The sequence below is a fragment of the Loxodonta africana genome, chromosome 24, assembly GCF_030014295.1.
Source record: "Loxodonta africana isolate mLoxAfr1 chromosome 24, mLoxAfr1.hap2, whole genome shotgun sequence".
Classification (NCBI taxonomy): Eukaryota; Metazoa; Chordata; class Mammalia; order Proboscidea; family Elephantidae; genus Loxodonta; species Loxodonta africana.
Genome location: NC_087365.1, coordinates 46,351,979 through 46,371,524, shown reverse-complemented (window position 1 = coordinate 46,371,524; position 19,546 = coordinate 46,351,979). Strand labels below are relative to the sequence as shown.

General features: G+C 44.3%; 1 protein-coding gene across 1 annotated transcript in view; it reads right to left on the bottom strand.

Annotated features, from left to right (window-relative positions):
• EYA2 (EYA transcriptional coactivator and phosphatase 2) overlaps positions 1-19,546 on the bottom strand; it is a 175,733-nt gene that overhangs the window by 109,055 nt on the left and 47,132 nt on the right. The window contains exons 2-3 of the mRNA XM_064276435.1: positions 4,335-4,402; positions 768-945 (exon numbers count right to left, since the gene is read on the bottom strand). Of these exons, the coding sequence (XP_064132505.1) occupies positions 768-945; positions 4,335-4,402 (246 nt within the window). The remainder of the gene's footprint in view (positions 1-767; positions 946-4,334; positions 4,403-19,546) is intronic.

The window sequence follows — 19,546 nt, the reverse complement described above, 5'->3', positions numbered from 1 at the left end:
CAAGTGGATTGAGACTCACAGAGACCCTGTAGGACAGAGTAGAACTGTCCCACAGGGTTTCTAAGGCTATAATCTTTACGGAAGCAGACTGCCACATCTTTCTCCCTAGGAGCAGCTGGTGGGTTCAAACCACTGACCTTTTGGTTAGCAGCTGAGTGCTTAACCACTGCACCACCAGGGCTCCTTCCTTTTAGACTAGGAGGTCCCAAGCTCTAGTGCCCACATGGGCCAGGCAGGTAATGAACTTGAGTTAAGCTGGCTAGATGTGGAATTGTGTCTTTTGTCTAAAAAGGGCAGACATTACTCAGCCCTGGCGGAGCATTGCCACTTGGGAATGTGGACTTAATTTGGCTAGACTGTCTCTCAGGAGAAGCTGTTGTTGTTAGTTGCTGTCAAGTCAATTCCGACTCACAGCAATCCCATGGGTGTAGAATTGCTTCATAGGATTTTCAAGATTGTGACCTTTTGCAGACAGACCACCAGACCTCATATCTAGGGAACCCCGGGGTGGGTCTGAATTGCCAACCTTTTGGTTAGTAGTCCAGCTCTTAAACTAGAAATTAGAATTTTTAGGTAAAAATTTCTGACTTTTAAACATGGGTACAATTAAACACACACACACACACACACACACACACACAGGCAAACAAAACAAGTCTGAGGCCGGATTTAGCCCTTGGCAACCTGTTCACCACAATGGGGACCCAGGCCTTGGTGTGCCCTCAGACCAGAGCCATGAATGACCACGCAACAGTGACAGTACGTACCAGCAAGTGACTCGGGACTCTGGTTGGGGACATTGTGAGATGCCTCCTGGAGGACGTAGGTGGACGTGGAGAGGGGGGAAGGGCAGATGCTGCTGGCCGGGACATAAGGAGGGTTGTAGGATGAGCTGTAATACTGGGAGTACTGGCTCTGAGGGAAGCCGGCGTAGGAAGTATAGTCCTGGGAAGGGAAAAAACAAGGATGTGAGCGAGGAAGCCTACACGGGTAGGTTTGGGTTTGGGCCCCCAGTCAGCCCATCACAACTGATGTGGGGAAGAGGCCTTGTGGCTCCAGTCTACTGTCTCTCTCTCTCTCTCTCCCCTCCTGATGTTGTTACCAAAAAACAAAACCAAACCTGTTGCCATCGAGTCGATTCCGACTAATAGCGACCCTGTAGGACAGAGTAGAACTGCCCCATAGAGTCTCCAACGAGCAGCTGGTGGATTCAAACTGCCAATCTATTGGTTAACAGGTGTAGCACTTAACCACTATGCCACCAGGCTTTCCGTTGTTGTTGCTAGATGTAGATAATTTATAAAAACCTCACCAAAAAAAAAAACCAAACCTGTTCCTGTAGAGTTGATTCTGACTCACAGTGACCCTATAGGACAGAGTAGAGCTGCCCCACAGGGTTTCCAAAGCTGTAATCTTTATGGAAGCAGACTGCCACATCTTTCTCCCACAGAGAGGAGTGGCTGGTCAGTTCGAACCGCTGACCTTTTGGTTAGCAGCTGAGTGTTTAACCACTGCACGACCAGGGGTCCTTCCAAAAACCTCATAAAACCAAAAAACCAAACTTGTTGCCTTCGAGTCAATTCCAACTCGTAGCGACTCTATAGGACAGAGAAGAACTGTTCCATAGGGTTTCCAAGGAGCAGCTGGTGGATTTGAAATGCTGGCCTTTCGATTAGCAGCCGAGCTCTTAACCACTGTGACACTAGGGCTCCTCAAAAACCTCACACAGGGTTTTAATTCCCTGGCACTTCCTGCCTGTCTTATTCACTGGCTCTAGAAAAGCCCCCTGGCCCAGGGATGCAGACACTGGCTGCTGGAGGTCAGGAGGTGCACCTTGAGGGATATGGGTGTGGCATCGACAGGGTCTGTCTCGGTCTCTGTTGTATCCCCAGAACCGGGAAGCACTCCTGGCACGTAGGGTGCTCAACGCATATTGTTTAAATTGATAAAAAATGAACGAACAATAAAGAGCACATACCTATACAAACATACCCAGGAGGTAAGGTGATATTTTGGGTTCACGGGGACACAAGTACAGTGGCATCTGTACAGCTTTACGGAATGTATAATATCCTATTAGGGCATCTAGGAGATTAAGACAGTGGAAGCCATTTCTCTTTTATCAAGCTTTGTTTACATGGACTAGATATTCCAGCTCTCATCCCACAACAGTCATCATTTCAAATATTCTCCCCCACCATGACCGTGGTTCATGACCATGAACCAGTGTTTCGCAACCCTGCAAGGGAACTCTTGCAAAGTTCAGCTTCCCAGGCCCAGCCCTAGACCTACTGCATCAGAATTTCTGGGGGTGGTGTCTAGGGAGTCTGCGTTTTCGATAAGCTCCTAGGGTGAAATGGACAAACACCCAGAGTTAACAACCAAACCTGTCTTATTTACAAGTATTTTATCTATGTTTATAAAACCCGTTGCTGTCGAGTCTATTCCGACTCATAGTGATCCTACAGGACCAAGTAGAACTGCCTCATAGGGTTTCGAAGGAACGACTGGTGGATTTGAACAGCTGACCTCTTGGTTAGCAGCCAAGCTCTTAACTAACCGCTGCATGATCAGGACTCCATGTCTATAATGTTTTGTATTTTTCCACTCTATGTTTACAATAGAATGGAAAAAAAAAGATAAGTTTTTCCCTGTATCTCAAGGTTGAAATCATTCACATTCTTTAGCTCCCTAAACAACAGCTTGGGCATTCTGAGTATTTATACGTGTTAAATACTCCTAAAGTCTACCTACGTGGAGCAGTTTTGTTTTAACGCTAGCCTGAAAGCTTGTTAACTTTTTCTTCTGAGATAATTTAAGACTTACAGAGAAGGTGCAGAGTTCTCATACACTTTTATTAAATTAATTCTATTTTTTCCGATCTGATATAGACATTTTTATTAAGCGGAAGTAAGGTTATATTGTATTACATGGTTATCTTTACTTTGAATATATTTTATATACCATTACATAATTCCTATTATACTCGTAATCAAAGCTATTAGAGTTTGATGTTTATAAGAGCTTTATAAAGACTCTGTCAAAAAAAAAAAAAAAAGGTCCATACAATTAGGAAACAAAAACAGATTCAAACAGAGTCAACTGCATTCTAAAACAAGTATCACCAAATCATATATTTCCTCAAAGAGAACTCTCTCCGAAGGAAACGTGAAGATAGAATCTTTTGTTTACCAGAGATCTGTTCCTAATTCTAGGCTGTGGAGCGTTGCCCAGTCAACGTTTGTTACATGCACGGTTCAGTGACAGGGATGACGTTCATCACATTGCTCAACCACCGCCCCTCAAGGCTAAGGAGTTGTAGCACTTCTGTGAGACTGCTGCCTCCCAGGCATTTGAGAGAGTCCCCAGGAGACCCTCCATCAGGAGGTGGGGCAACAAGAACAAAATATAACTAATAATGTGATGCCAACTCTTCTCAAAGATCAGTGAAGTGTGGGGAGAAGAAAATTATAGGACAAGTAAAGTAAGTTGTTGTTAGGTGCCGTTGAGTCGATTCCAATTCAGAGCGGCCCCATGTGACAGAGTAGAACTGCCATATAGGGTTTTCTTGGCTGTAAGCTTTACAGAAGCAGATTGCCAGGTCTTTCTCCCGCAGAGCTGCTGGGTGGGTTCAAACTGCCAACCTTTCCGTCAGCGGTTGGGTGCTTAACCATCGCACCACCAGGGCTCCTTAAGTATACTCTCAAATACAACGAAGATCTAAGTTCCCAATATAAAGAAAATACTGACTCAAAATAAAGTACTAAAACCAAGAGTCATTCTTTCCCACCACATATCACATCTAAGTCTTGTGGGCTGTACCTTCAAATGTCTCTCGAACCTGTCCATTTCTATCTCTAGTGCCTGAAAGTAGGCAAATTCTTCATTTGCTCTTTAAGTGAAACCAAGAGAATCAAAATATTAGTCCTTCTTCATCCCTCTAGTATTGACTTAGTTTGATTTACCAAGCATCTACAGAGCACCCAGTGTGCACAAGGCACTATGGCACTAGATGCTGGGAAGCCGGGAGTGAACAAACCACAGTCTCACAAAAGAGCACACACATTTGCATTTTTATGGGTGTCTTGGGATCATGTCGAGACTGAACATTTAAGATTGCCATGACCTTACATCTTTAGAAAATCTAGTAATTCCAGTGTTTCCGCCTCTATACCACACCTTCCCAACGGCCTTTTGCGCATCTGTTCCCTGCAGTCTCCAAACCCAGGGGATAAGAGGCCAGGTTTCTGGTGGTGGGGGAGGAGGCAGATCCTGTGGGGGCCCTGATATAAGGAAAGAACCAAAAAAAAAGCCTGGTGGGGAGATAAGGCTACCTGGTGCACACTCCCGAATCCAGCCGCGTTGGTCAGTCCATTTGCTCCTTGATAGATTCCGGCTGTGCCTGTGGGAAGGAAGAACAGGGATACAGATTAAGTCTCTTGCAGTTGGGGAGGGGTGTGAAGGAGAAGGACGCATCAGACAAGCGAGGTCTTTGAGGTCTGAAGGCTTGGATAGAACCTGTGACCTTGGCAAGTTACCAACTATCTCTGAACCTCAGTTTCCTTGACAAAGACTATAAATAACAGCACCTTCTTCACAGGGTTGTGGTGAGAAAAAAAACACTGATTCTAGTCCTCCTAATTATGTTTTGAATAAATGAACAAAATATCTTCACCTCGCTGAGATTTTGCTTCCCCATCTATAAAACAGGAATGGAAATGAGAATACTCCTCTGGTGATCTGCTCCCTGTAAAGATTACAGCCAAGAAAGCCCTTTGGGACATCTAGGTCAATTGGCATAACAAAGAGTATTAAGAAAATGATCTGCATGCCACTTTGGTAAGTGGCACCTGGGGTCTTAGAAGCTAGCAGGTGGCCATTTAAGATGCATCAATTGGTCTCAACCCACCTGGAGCAGAGGAGAATGAAGAACACCAAAGACACAAGGAAAACATGAGCCACAGAGACAGAAAGGGCCACATAAACCAGAGACTCCATCAGCCGAGACCAGAAGAACTAGATGGTGCCCAGCTACCACCAACGACTGCCCTGACAGGGAACACAACAGAGACTCCCTGATGGAGCAGGAGAAAAGTCAGATGCAGACCTCAAATTCTAGTAAAAAGACCAGACTTAATGGTCTGACTGAGAATGAAGGGGCCCTTGGACTCTCTGTTAGCCCAAAACTAAAACCATTCCCAAAGCCAACCCTTTAGACAAAGATTAGACTGGACTATAAAACATAAAATGATATTGGTGAGGAGTGTGCTTCTTAGCTCAAGTAGACACATGAGACTATGTGGGCAGCTCCCATCTGGAGGCGAGATGAGAAGGCAGAGGGGGACAGAAGCTGGTTGAACAGACAATGGAAATACAGGGTGGAGAGAAAGACTGCTGTCACATTGTAGGGAGAGCAACTAGGATCATATAACAATGTGTGTATATGTTTTTGTACGAGAAACTGACTTGAATTATAAACTTTCACTTAAAGCACAATTAAAAAAAAAAAAAAGAGAGATAAAAGCCAAAAACAGAGAGCAAGACTGGGAATCCAAAAATAAAGGGAAAAAGAAAACAGAGTACAATGTAAGCAATGATAGAGTGCCTCAGCGAAATTTATAAGAATGGGAACTGGTAGACCTTGGTGTACTCTACATTCTGAGCGTATAAAATGATCCCATTGTTGCAAAAGAACAAGCTTATACACAGACACATATACATATAAACATTTGTGTCTGACCCCACTACAAGGAAAACTGAGGTATATGATGTTGTTCCAAATTTCAGAGGCAGTTCATTTATTTCAAACAAGATTCATTTGATTCACAGCATTTACTACTGTATCACTCGCTAATGGACTAAAAAAGGGGGGAAAATGCTACCAAATGTCACACTACAGCAATGTGCAGCACCAATAATTAACCTTGAGCAGAAGTTTTATTAACATATGTCCTTCATGAAAAACAGAAACATTAAATTGCCTTAGTGATTTAAAAATTAAGAAAGAAAAAAAAAAAGCCCTATGGGACAGTTCTACTCTGTCACACGGGGTCGCTGTGTGTTGAAATCGACTTGAGGACACTTAACAACGACTACTAGAAAATGCTATTTAGTGAGTGAATTAATAAATGAATGAATGGGTGTCATTTTAGATAGGGTGGTCAGGGGTGGCATTTGAGCTGAGGCTTGAATGACAAGAAGAGGCCAGTGATGGGAACATCCTGAGGGGAAGAATATTTCCCTTGGACAAAAGTGAGAGCAAAGATTCTAAGACAAAGATTAGCTTGGCAGATTCAAGAAACAGAAAAAGGACCAATGGGGTAGCAGCCCAGAGAAAGAAGAGGCTGGCTACGGCAACAGTAGCAACTGGTATGTCAGGTGCTGTTCTGAGCTCTCCGTGTGCATTCGCCCATTTAATCTTTGTAATAACCCTATGGTAGCCGCAATGATTATCCCTACTCTACATGAGGAAAGTGAGGCATGGGGGAAGACAGCAGGGACCAGGAACTTGGGTGCACCCAGCCCTTTGTTCCTAATCTCTATCACATGAGGGCTCATTGAAGACCCACCCACAAACCACAGAATTTGTCTACCAGTGTGGCATGCTGGGGCCCCCCTCTGCCATCCATGGCCTGCCCAGACACATCTGGCAGAAGGTCTAGGCCAATCTATTCAAGATCAGATGGTTTGGCCCTAGTTACCATGGCAACCCTACCTGCTGAAGCTTAGGAACCCATCTTGCCGCTGTGCAGCGTTTTCTCTTTTCTTTACTGTCAACCTTCTGAATGACGACTTAGGGCAGGTTTGTAAACACACAGCCCACAGTCTTGTCCCTTGGCATTCTTTCCCCCAAATAGCCTCTGGTTTGCTTTCATTTTGTAACCCAGGGTCGCCTGAGGAATGAACATCTGAACAAACTGCTATGTACCGAGAGCAGTGACAAAGCCCCTGCGGTGAGAAATCCACCCTGTGCCAAAGAAGACCCAGAAGGAAGGGGCAGGTGGACCCAGAAGTCTTGTGTCACAGTACACTGCAGGAATGCCAAACACCCACTTTTGTCTCCCTTCTGGCTGTTGGTATGTCCAGTGAGGTCCAGGGAAGGCAACATAAGGCAAGGAAAAATTCTCTCTTAAAGTGATGGTAGCAGGTCTTGCTAAGGGTCCCCCAATATCCATTCACCCCTCCTCTCTCATTGTAATAGAATTCCTGCTTTTAAGCTGGCCACATGACTGCTTAGAACAAATACTACATTTCCCGTCCTCCCTTGTGACTAAGTGTGGCCATCTGGTGAGTTCTAGATGAAGGAATGGGAGTAGAATTAATGTGGGCAACTTCCTGGTTGTGCCCTCCAAGGTCAAGAACGGGTCCTCCCTTGCCCCTTTTTTGCTGGCTGGACTGGAATGGAACCATCTTGGATCACACGGCCCAGCAACAGGAAGAAAGGAGCCTGGACTTTTAGGTGAGATAGAAATATGCTTCTTTCGTGTTGAAGACATTGCTATTTTGAGTCTCTGTCAATTGACTGGTTTTCAGAAAAGCAAATTTTAAGCGGACATTCATTCATTCAACAATTCATTTGCTAGTGAGGTACCAAATACCACCGTGTGACAGGTGCTGCTCTAGATATGGCGGTAAGCAAGGGGTTGTCATTTACAGTCAGAGGGGAAAGACAAACAACTGAGTGAACAGATTCATAAGGAGTTACACTGATTTCAGACAGTGGTGCATAAACACAGCACTGCTGCCATGTGGGCTGTGGATCGGAGTCTGCCCACAGGCTGTTTATTACCCGTCTGCGATGAGATACACATGGAAGTGAAGAGTCGGTGTCTGGGAACATCTAGAGCTATTTAACAGAATAATTTTATGTCTGCTAAATCTAACAATAAAAAATCAAGGCTTGTAATGTGTATGATTTTGTAAAAATTTCATTTTTTCATTATTGTCTCTAAAAGTTTTTCCCCCTAATCGCTTCACCCTCCATGAAATTTTAATATCACAGATATATTGTTTATCTGTTTAGGTTCATATAATTGTTTCATACATAAAAAGAGGTAAGATTTTTTTTTTGCACCACCCCTCCCAACCATTTTTGTCCCTTTGGGGGCTATGCTGACCCAGCTGAGAATGTATGTCCTAGTCATTCATCTTTATTGTATTTTACACCAAGAAAACAAAACCCCTGGCCCTTCATCACAGTGAGTTTGAGAAGCACTGGGTGCTACAGCACCTGGAGGCGGGACTTCCATCCCAAGGAAAGAGCGTTCCCTACCCACGCATCTGACACGGAGACCGCTGAGACCGTTACACACAGTGAATTGTTTGATGCCGCCGCCCACCCTCCAAGGTAAACACTGGTATTCCATCCACAGAAATTCAGTTTCGGCAAGGCTCTGTGACTCGTCCAGGAGTGTCTGAGCTGGAATTCAAAACTGCTGCTTCTCACTACCTCCCAGTATTGCTTCCTGCTTCCTGTCTCCCAGGCCTCAGCAGCAGCAAAGGAAGGATGTAGAAAAGCCCAGAAAGATCCAGACTCTGCCACGCTCCTGGATGTTCTATGCTTTGAGCCCTGATAGAAGAGATTATATCTGAGTCTCAAGGACCCTTTCAGTCTAGCCTGGAGTTTAATCCCGTCCTTACCCCTTCAGCGGAATTCCTGAGTAATGCAAATAGTTAGTGTGTTCGGCTGCTAACCGAAAGGTTGGAGGTTTAAGTCTACCCAGAGGTGCCTTGGAAGAAAGGCCTGGTGAACTAATTCCAAAAGATCAGCTCGCTCCTTGAAAACCTTACGGAGCACAGTTGGTCACCATGAGTCAGAGGCCACTGGTTTTTTGGAAGTCCCTTCAGCACCAACCTCGTGTTCTTTTTCCATCTTCTTCTTTCCCTTTGGCAACCTATTGGCTTAATACTAACCAGGCTGCTGAGATTCCCTGGAGAAGGCTTTTGCGAACAGAGGGAAGACAACTGGGGCCCAGCCTTCCAGGCACCATGAACCACTTTCTGAGATCACAAAACAGTCCTTGTACATGGGACTGATTTACAATAAGGGGAGGTTCTGGATCCTTCCAAGGTTGTCAGTGTGGAAAGATCCATTATCTTTTATTACAGCCGTCAGGAGCAGGGCGGGGGTCCCCCGTGGGGTCACACTGCATGTAATTTGGGAAGTGAACATGCTTACTGCATTGATCTGAGCAGACGATACCGTACCTTCCTGTCTTCCCAAAGATGGGAGATAATTCCATAAAGAGCCGTGGCACCCGCCTGTGACATGGGGGTGAACTCCCTACGAACTCTGCCCCAGCTGTGCAAAGAGGGCACTTCAGGACGGCCTGTTAAATTCCAGGTCAGATTTTACACGGTGGAATTGACACCTAAAAAATCATATATGGATATGATAATGGAGAAATAATGAAGACAGTGCAGAGGAATTGCGAGCTTTCGGGATACTTCTCTTCAGCTTCGCTGCTGAGAAAATGCTCCTATGATGGTCCTCGGTCCGAGGCAGATGACTGGATTTCATTCTTCCTTCACCAGGACTCCTCACTTAGTCATCACAAGCGAGAGGCTGCAGGTGAGCTAGGGATTAGGACAGGAAGGCAAGCGTGTCAGGGCCATGTCCTGAGATACTGCCTTAGGACACGTCCTCCCAGACTGTCACCTCCTGGGTCACGGACCCTGAGATGGAATGTGCCAGAAGAAATAGCAGAAATAACTTATCCTGGCTCTTCTGTTCCAAAGTTTAGGTCATAGAGTCTGGTAGGATGCAAGGTATAGGACAATGCTTCTCAAACTATCTGTGGTAAAGGAGCTCAGTTTCAAATGTCTAATCCTTAGAGGACCAAGATGTGGTTCCACCGCACGTGACTGGCAGGCAGCTCATGCCACAGGCAACTCACCATGTGATTTCAACAACTCCCGGACTGGTCCACGCCCTGTGCAATGAGATGAGTCTATGTTCATGTGCTGGGATGCAGAGACTGTATCTAATTGTTCTAAGAGTTTCTCACTCTTGCTCTTAGTTTCCATATTTAAGCTGTTGCAGACCAGTAAGTCTGCGGACTGACCCTGATCGGTGGATCATACAATGAATTAGACTGATGTAGGCAAAAAGGCTTAGTAAGAATATGAATGAAGAGGATTTTCCCAAAGGGGGGAGAGTGATCTTCTGGATTAGAGAAAGGGGAAAGAGAAGGCAGGGGAGTGCGGAGAGGAGAATGAGAACAAGTAGGGAGTCCTGGGGCTGAAGATTCTAGTCTCTGGACCCACATACAGTTGCTGGGAAAGCAGCAAGACCTCCAAATCAGAAATGGCTATGCATGATAATCCCAAGCTTGTTGATGTTAGGTGTGGCCGAGTCAACTCAGGCTGATAGGGACCCTACGTATAACAGAAATGAACACTGCCCAGTCCTGCGCCATCCTCACAATTGTTGCTATGTTTGAGCCCATTGCTGCAGCCACTGTGTCAATCCAGCTCATTGGCGGTCTCCCTCTTTTTTCTGACCCTCTACCAAGTATGATGTCTTTCTCCACCAATTGGTCTCTCCTGATGACATGTCCAATGTAAATCTTGCCATCCTTGCTTCTAAGAAGCATTCTAGCTATACTTCCTCCAAGACAGATTTGTTCATTCTTGGAATATTCAATACGGTGTATTCAATATTCTTTGCCAACACCATAACTTGAATGCATTAACTCTTCCTCAGTCTTCCTTTTTCATTGTCCAGCTAGGCAGCACACACTCAAGCACTTACAGGCCCATCGGGTAATATAAGTGATGGAAGTAGCTGGGTGCAGGCACAATGATAAATGGTAACTGACATAGAGCTTCAGTAGTGGCGAACACTATGGGGTGGCAGGGACTGTGGCAAACTGGAATCCATAAGCTCTATCTAAGAGGCAGCAGTTTGTGGCAGACACTGTCTGGCTCCCCAGCAGGAAGTCCCAATTCTTTTCTCCCTTGCTAGCTTCTCTCTGTAAAGGCTGACAAAGAAAGATTCTTGCTTTCCCAGACTTTCTTGAAGCCTGGGGATGGCCATGCAATCCAGTTCTGGCCAAGAGGCTTCTGGAAAACAAAGTTTTTTTTGTTCCCCTGGCTACCTCTCAACTTCCTGCCCTGGGTCATGTGAAGGTGGAACACCTGGAGTGATAGTAACTGTCTTGGGACGTGAGGCAATAAGCATAAAAGCCAAAAGTCCATATGCTGAGGTTGGGGGAGGAGAGGATTAAAAGAACCTGGGTCCTTTATGGTATGTCTGAACTCCCAAACCAACCTTGAAGGTCTACCTCCAGACTTTTTATTAAATATACATTTCATTATGGTTTAAGCCAATGAGAGTTGGGATTTTTCATTATTTGCAGCCCAAAGCATTCCTAATTGATACAGTGGTACTGTGTCCCAGCCAACTGCTGCTACGTAGGAATGTGAGTCTAATGTAGCTACTACAGCTACTGGTTTTTCAAGAGAAATCAGAAATCTGTAATTGTATATGAACTTTCTGAACTTTTTGAAATGTAGGCAACAAAAGCAAATTCACTGGGCAAAAAACCAAAAGCATGTTTGTTTTAAGTGGATGTGGCCTATGGGCTTACAGTTTGTGATCTCTGTCTAGAAAGACAGAACAAGGAAAACTTCTTGTCCCCCAGATGAGGCAAAGACACACACAATGAAGAGTCACAGGCCTGAAGGGACCTTGAGGATGAAGACAGTGGACATTTCAGGAGCAGTGTGTGTTTCCCAAGAATGGAGGACTGAATGATTCCCCCAACTCACCAACAAGTCGGCATTAGATAAGATCTTGATGTGGCCAAAATTCTGGAGAGTTTGAGGAAAGTTCCCAAAAGACTAAGATGAAACTTTCCCACTAGCAAAGAGGAATGGTGGCTTAAAATAGAAATTACATTGAAATGCCGAAAATAAAGTCAGTTATATTTTTTATGCGCTAGAGCGTACAAATTGAGATTTATACCTTCTACACAAGGGAGGGAGGAATTGTTTATGACCCTGGCGCTCTGCTTTCCCCAAGGTCAGGAAACGTGTGTGGACAGCTGCTGAAGCTAGCCATTTCCCTTTTTGTTACCTGGGACCTCAGGTGCTAACACTGAGTTAATTTAGTTCATGGCGCGTTTTCCTCATTAATCCACTTAAGATTCTCTCTTTTATTTATTCGTTTCTTCTGTTCCCCACTCTCATTCCCCATCACTCCACAGGCCATAATTCTAGTGTGTATGTGTTTTTACACAATGGGCATTACTGCTTTGTGGGCAGGTAGTAATTTCTGTAAATTCTGTGTTACATTTCACATGGCATCTTAGGTTTTTTTTTTTTTTTTTCTTTTAACCGAGCATTAGGTTCTTAAGATTCATCGTGTTCCTATGGGTACATCTCGTCTGCGACACTTCGTTCCTTTTCAGGGGTGGATTATCCAATAGGCAAGGTAAGCATGGTGCTTATCTTGCTTACCAGATCATCTGAAGTGAACAATTTCACATTTTTTCACCACATCAAAGATTCTGCTTCTAGGTATGGCTGGCATCTGTTTCTCTCCCAACCCCATGGCACCTTCCTAAAGAATCGAACCCTTTTTTCAAAATTACAACCCCTCATGGGGACAAATTACCCAGTGAGCAAGGTAAGCAGGGGCTTATTTGTGCTTACTTCCTAATTACAGTTAAGCCTGTACTTACCTTGCTTATTGGGTAATCCACTCCTGTTCTTTTTACGTTTCATACTGTTTCTCATTTCTTCACCCAGCAGTATGTTCTTAAGATCCATCCATGTTGCTGTCTCTCACAGAACTCTAGCAGCTGCCGCTGAGGAGCTCTAGTGGCGCGAAAGGTTAAGCGCTCATCTGCTAACCGAAAGGATGGCAGTTTGAATCCACCTAGAGGCTCTGCAGGAGAAAGACCTGGCAATCTGCTTCCATAAAGATTACAGCCTAGAAAACCCTACGGGGCAGTTCAACTCTGTCACATGGGGTTGCTATGGGTCAAAATTGACTCAACAGCACCTAACAACAACAACAGCAGCAGCTGCCCAGTCTTCCACCATGTGCAGTCTCCATGTCTCTTTTGCTTGCTCCTCCAGGGAGGGCATCTGGGTTGCCTCTATCTCTGCCCACCACAAACAAGGCTGCCATGAACATCCTTGAGCACACCTCCTGTGAACCTGTGTGCGAGTTGCCTTGGAATATATCCCCAGGAGTGGGACTGCTGGTCACAGGGGTTGTGGAGGCCCAATTTCCTTAAGGACTAGGTGAGGGCTGTCAGAGTGGCCGCCCAGTGTACATTCCCACCCCAGTACCAACAGTTCCTGTATCCTTGCATCCCTACTCACCAAACCAAACCAAACAAGCCAGTTGCCCATCAAGTCAATTCTAACTCATGGTGACTCCATGTGTGCAGAGTAAGACTGCACTCCATAGGATTTTCAAGGCTGTGACCTTTTGGAAGCAGATCGCCAGGCCTTTCTTCTGAGGTGCCTCTGGGTGTGTGTGAACCTCCAACCTTTTTGTTAGTAGTTGAGCACTTAAATGTTTGCGCTGCCCGGGGACTCCTCCCCACTAACAGTTAACATAATTCCACTTGCTGATTTTTGCCATCTTAATAGGACGAATATGATATCTCATTTGTTGTGCTGAATTCACATTCCTCTGATTACTGGTGACTATAACATCCCTTCTTGGACTTGCTGGCCTCTGGATTTCCTCCTCTTGAAAAGGAGAAGGGGACAGTCACCAAGGAAAGCTCTCCTCCCACTCCTGGGCCAAGCCCAGCTTTCACAAAATCCAAGCCCTTGGAAGCCTTTCAGTTACTGGCATTAGCAGTTAGACAAATAATAAAATAATAATAGCCTTCACATATGGAGCACTTATTATCTGCCCCCAGGCTAATCATTTTCCAGGCATTATGTTGTTTAATCCTCACCACAACCCTAGAAAGTAGGTGCCACTAGGAAGTAGTCAAGGCAGGGTTCAAGCCCAGGTCAACCTGGCTCTGAAGCCCAGGCTCTTAGCCAGCGTGTGGTCCTTTCTTCCAAACAGCTCATGGGGTCACCAGGGAACAGCAAAGGTCACTGCTGCCTTGGTTCTTTCAGGCCAACCTGATTTTGCTGTCACCCACAGAGTAGACATGCCCTCCCAGGCAGTACAAAGAAAGCCTCGTAGATAATCCCAACAAACAAGCACCCAGTAATCAATCTGACCTGGTGTTGGAATCCATCTGACAATTTCTTCCTCACAGCAGAGGGAACTACTATACTGGGTCCCTTGTGCCTCTCAAAAACATGTATTCATTAAACTTAATTCTTTTTTTTTTTTTTTTAACTTACTTTGTTGTTGTTGAGAACGTATACAGCAAAACATACACCAATTCAACAGTTTCTACGTGTACAATTCAGTGACTTTGATTACATTCTTTGAGTTGTACAGCCATTCTCACCCTTCTTTTCTGCGTTGTTCCTCCCCTATTAACTTAAACTCTCACTACCCCCTAAGTTTTCTATCTAATCTTTTGAGTTGCTGTGGTCAATTTGATCCCATATAGATAGATCTTAAAAGAGCACAGCGCTCAACGCAGACATTCTTTACTAATTAAGCTAAACTATTTGAATTTAAGAAGACTTTGGGGGATATTAAACTTAATTAGTCTTACTGAGGCCAGTGGTAAAATAAAATTCCTGAAAGCATTCCAGGGACTGCAGGTGAGAAAGATCTAGAAGTGTAACGGAGAGGTGAGACAAGAGCTGATATAAAGCAATCAGCAGGTCATGTATACAATGGAAAAACCACATGGAGGTAAGGGGTGGGGAGGGGTGAGCCTATCAGGAAACTGCCCACTCAAATACCTTAACCAAGGCCAATGTTCCAGAAAGGGACAAATCAAAGACCTTCATAAGTCTATTTCTCTGCTTCACTTCTTTGTCCAGAACACAATGTCATGAGAGCAAAGACTCGGCTAGGCCTGGTGTGCCCTGGCCCTGCCTCTTTCATTCATTCAGGCATTCACTCATTTATGCCCCCATTCATTCAATAAATATTTGCTGGCCAAACTTTCTATTTTAACAAAAGAGATGGGTCCTGGAAGGGGGTGGAAGACAATAGAGAATCCACACATAATTGATAATTTGCCATGGTGATGATGGACAAGTGGTTGGACTCTCTAAGCCTTGGCTTCCCTGTAAAATCTGTTTAATCCGTAATCTGTAAAATGGAGCTAAGAGTAGTTTATTTACTGGTTCGTTATGAGGATTTTGTGACATAAGGCGCATAAAGGGCTTAGCTCAGAGTCCAGCACAGAGTAAGTGCTCAATAAATGGTAGCTGGGTCCTATTCTTGGTGTGTTAATTAGCACCACTGGGGATGTCAACAATGCTAGTATTTCACTGATCTGCCATTTCTTTTTAATTCACAGGAATAAAAATATCTAAAGAAAAAAAAGATTTTTTTTTTTTTAAATAAAAAACAAAACAAAACTTGAATAGGGCCAAACAGCAGAGCCAGAATGAAAACAAAGGATTTTGGGGTACCCAGACTGAGTTCTCAGCACGGAGACCAATAGGGACACATGGTCCTTGCACCAGGAGGAGGCATCCGTATCTGTTTCACTGACGCTGAGTTATCTAGCTCATTTTGCCTTAAAAGCTCTAAACACATACCCAGAGCTCCTTCTCTTGCATCTTTGCTTCACATGGAGTCCAGCCCACATCTGTGTTTAATCAAATCAGTTGCTAAATGTCACAATGGCCTCATTCACAGGTAGCATAAAGCATATTTAACTGGTAATAAAACAATCTGCATTCCTGAGAATGCCATTTCGGATGGCTGCCCTGTCGCTGTGTCTCTGCCACACGGGTCGGCATCGCTGCCGTGGCAGAGATGAGGGGAAAGGGGGCCAAGAAGGGCAATAATGCTGCAAAGGAGAAAGCCGCTACATGTTGATCCGTATGCACTGATATACAAAGATGCCCAGCATGTAGTCCTAGATGAAAAAAAGGCAACTTGAAGAATAGTGAGGTTACTCCAAGCATGCCCTAGACTGAACATTTAAATGCATTAATTTCAGTTTGTCAGAGAATTAATAAAGTTGGAAGGCCTCTTGGAGGAGGTGGCATTGGAGTAGAAGCTTCATGGATAGGAAGGAGCCAGCCACATGAAGATCGGGGAGGAAGAGCATTCCACGTGAGGGGAACAGCAAGGTGCAAAGGCCCTGATGTGGGAGGAACTGAAAGGAGCCCAGCGTGAGTGAAACAGAGGATAAGGGGACCAGCATGCGAGATGAGGACGGAGACGTTTGCAGGGGCTGAATCATGCAGACCCTGAGGAGTCACAGTCAGGCATTTGAATTTATTTCTAATTGCGTGGGAAGTTCTGGGTGAAGCTTTTAAGCAGGGGAGTGACATGATCTGATACAACGTAGGGAAGGACTAACTAACTGTCTGACTTCACCCAGTGTGGTGGAAACAGATCAGGGGATCATAGTGGACCCCAAAACCAAATGCACTGTTCTTACTGCCAAGGATCTCCTCTGGTGGGACTCTTAGGAATGGTAACCCACAAAGACAAGTTTCTAAGACAAGTTATACATGTTGTACAGAAACTTTCACTGCTGATATAATGCTCAGAAAAAGGCACTGGAGTTAGAGATGCCTTACACTGCTGTGGTGGACATCTGACAGGAATGGAGCATGTGACTGGGTCAATTAGTGCATCACATTCCCCTGACCACACTGATTGCTTTGGGGGTGTGCACTTGACCCATGCAGATCCAGTGAGGGGGGATCTGAAGATATTGTACCAGATAAGAGGCTGGAGCCATTTGGCCACCATGAGGATGGAATCTATCTAAGGCAATTAGATAGATAGTGTTATGGATTGAATTGTGTCCCCCAAAACATGTATTGTAAATTCTAAACCCTTACACCTGTGGATGTAACCCTATTTGGAAATAGGACTTTCTTTGTTATGTTAATGAGACCATTATCAGTGTAAAGTGTGTCTTAAGTCAATTACCCTTGAGAAGGAAGCACAGGCAGAGGGGAAGACAGATGCCACGTGAAGATCACCAAGGAACCAAGGAACAGAAGTTAAAAAGAGACAAAGACCTTCCCCTCGAGCCAACAAAGAGACAGACCCTTCCCCTAGAGCCAGCACCATAAATTTGGACTTCTAGGAGCCCTGGTGGCACAATGGTTAAGTGCTCAGGAGGCTAACCAAAAGGTGAGCAGTTCGAATCTACCAGCCATTCCTTGGAAACGCTATGGGGCTGTTCTGCTCTGTCCTGTAGGGTCACTATGAGTTGGAATCAACAGCAACAGGTTTGATTTTTTGGTTAGCCTCCTAAACTGTGAGAAAATAAATTTCTGTTCATTAAAGCCACCCACTTGTGGTATTTCTGTTATAGCAGCACTAAGAAACTAAGATAGATGATAGATAGATAATCTGTTGCCATCGAGTTGATTCCAACTCATAGTGACTGTACAGGACAGAATATATAGATACCAGATATTTTGACATTTTTAATTTCAGGATCCAGCTATGCCAGGAGCCCACCATACTGAATTTTCAAGCTATTTAAGTCAGTAAATCTCTCATTTTTAAAAAACATTGAGACAGTTTGGGTTGGGTTTTATTTTATGTGTGCCTAAAATAGTCCAAACTGAATCAAAAGTTCATAGGTAACAACTAGATGGAGATGGGGAACAGGGCCTGGCATATCTATAAACTAGCGGGATACTCCCGTGACTGAGTCCCGGCATCCCACCTCTGAGACACTGTACCTGAAGACGTAGGATAGTAGCAGAAAGAACCCGAAATAGTAAGCTAAGAGTCCTGGGTTCAAGACCAGCTCTGCCCATAACTCACTGTATGACCGTGAGCGTGAAACATCTTGGGAACCTCAGCCTTCTTCTTATAAAATGAGGATGTCCGATGAGGTGATGTTTCCAACTTTCTGCAATGCTATGGCAGAGATGTGAGCTATTTTCAGAGATTCTAGATTTATTCCTTCATCCAAAGGAGATTTATGGGGCACTTTTTTTTTTTTTTTTTACTGTATACAGGTGTTGGCTGCTAGGCAAGGAACGATGAACGCACTTATTTTCTGTCTACCCTATTTAGAAGATGCAGTAGGGCAGGGATTTTTCTTTGGATCACTGATTTATCTCAGGCACCTACACAGGCATGCACAGAGACACCTGTGCGCAGTGGACACTCAGTTATTAGATGGTGTCTTTCCTTAAGAAGAACTGATGGATTCACTAATTCAACAAATGTTTATTCATCCCCAATACTATATTGACACTATATGAATTTGGGGGAAAATAGATGAATAAGACATGATCTATATCTTCAGGGCCATTCACTCATTCATCCAAACTGACATGGCTGGTAGGGAGGGACTGAGAATGATTATGCAGAATAGTATGTCAGGTGGTAATAAGTGATGTGGGTAAACCTAAAGCAAGAAAGAGAGATAAGGAATGTGGGGTGCCGTTTTAAAAAAAGGGAGTCAGGGAAGATTCCATATTTGCATAAAGACTTGTAGGAGAGGAGAAAACAGAAGTGCAGAGAGGTTAAATAACTTGCCTGTGATCACAGATAGTAAGTGGCAGAGCTGGGATTTGAACCCAGGGCTGTCTGACTCTGGGGTCTATATTTTAAATTTTATTTAATTGACTTTTTTTTTTAAAGAGTGATTTTAAGTTTACAAAAACATTGTGCAGAAACTACAGAGAATTCCCGTGTATCCCCTCTGTTTCTCCTATTATTAACATTTTTCACTGGTGCAAAACATTTGTTACAACTGATAAGCCAATATGGATACATTATTACTTACTAAAGTCCTTACTTGAAGGTTTACTCTTTGTGTTGTTCAGTTGCATGAGTTTTGACAAATGCTTAATGATGTCATGTGTCCGCCATTACAGTATCATACAGAATAGTTTCACTGCCCTTAAAATGCCCTGTGCTCTACCTATTCATGCCCCCTACCCTCTCCCTGAACCTCTGGCAACTACTGGTCTTTTCACTGTCTTCACTGTTTTGCCTATTCCAGAATGTCATACAGTTGGAATCAAACACTATGTAGCTTTTTCAGACAGGACCCTTGGACTGAGCAACATATGATTAAGGTTCCTCCATGTCTTTTTATAACTTGACAACCCAATTCTTTTTATCACTGAATAATAAGGCTCTATAAAAAAAAAAAAATTTTTTTTTATTGTTTGGAGCCCTGGTGGCGCAATGGTTAAGTGCTGGGCTGCAAACCGAAAGGTTGGTGGTTTGAAGTCACCCAGGGCTCCATGGGAGAAAGATTTGGTGGTCTGCTCCCTTAAAGTTTACAACCTGGAAAATCTTGTTCCGACTCACAGCAACCCTCTGTACAACAGAATGTACCACTGCCTGGTCCTGCGCCATCCTCACAATTGTTGCTAAGTTTGAGCCCATTGTTGCAGCTACTGGGTCAGTCCATCTCCTTGTGGCCGGAGTCAAGCCCACCTTAGTCCTCAAGGTGATCTCTTTGCTTTTTAACACTTTAAAAAGGTCTTT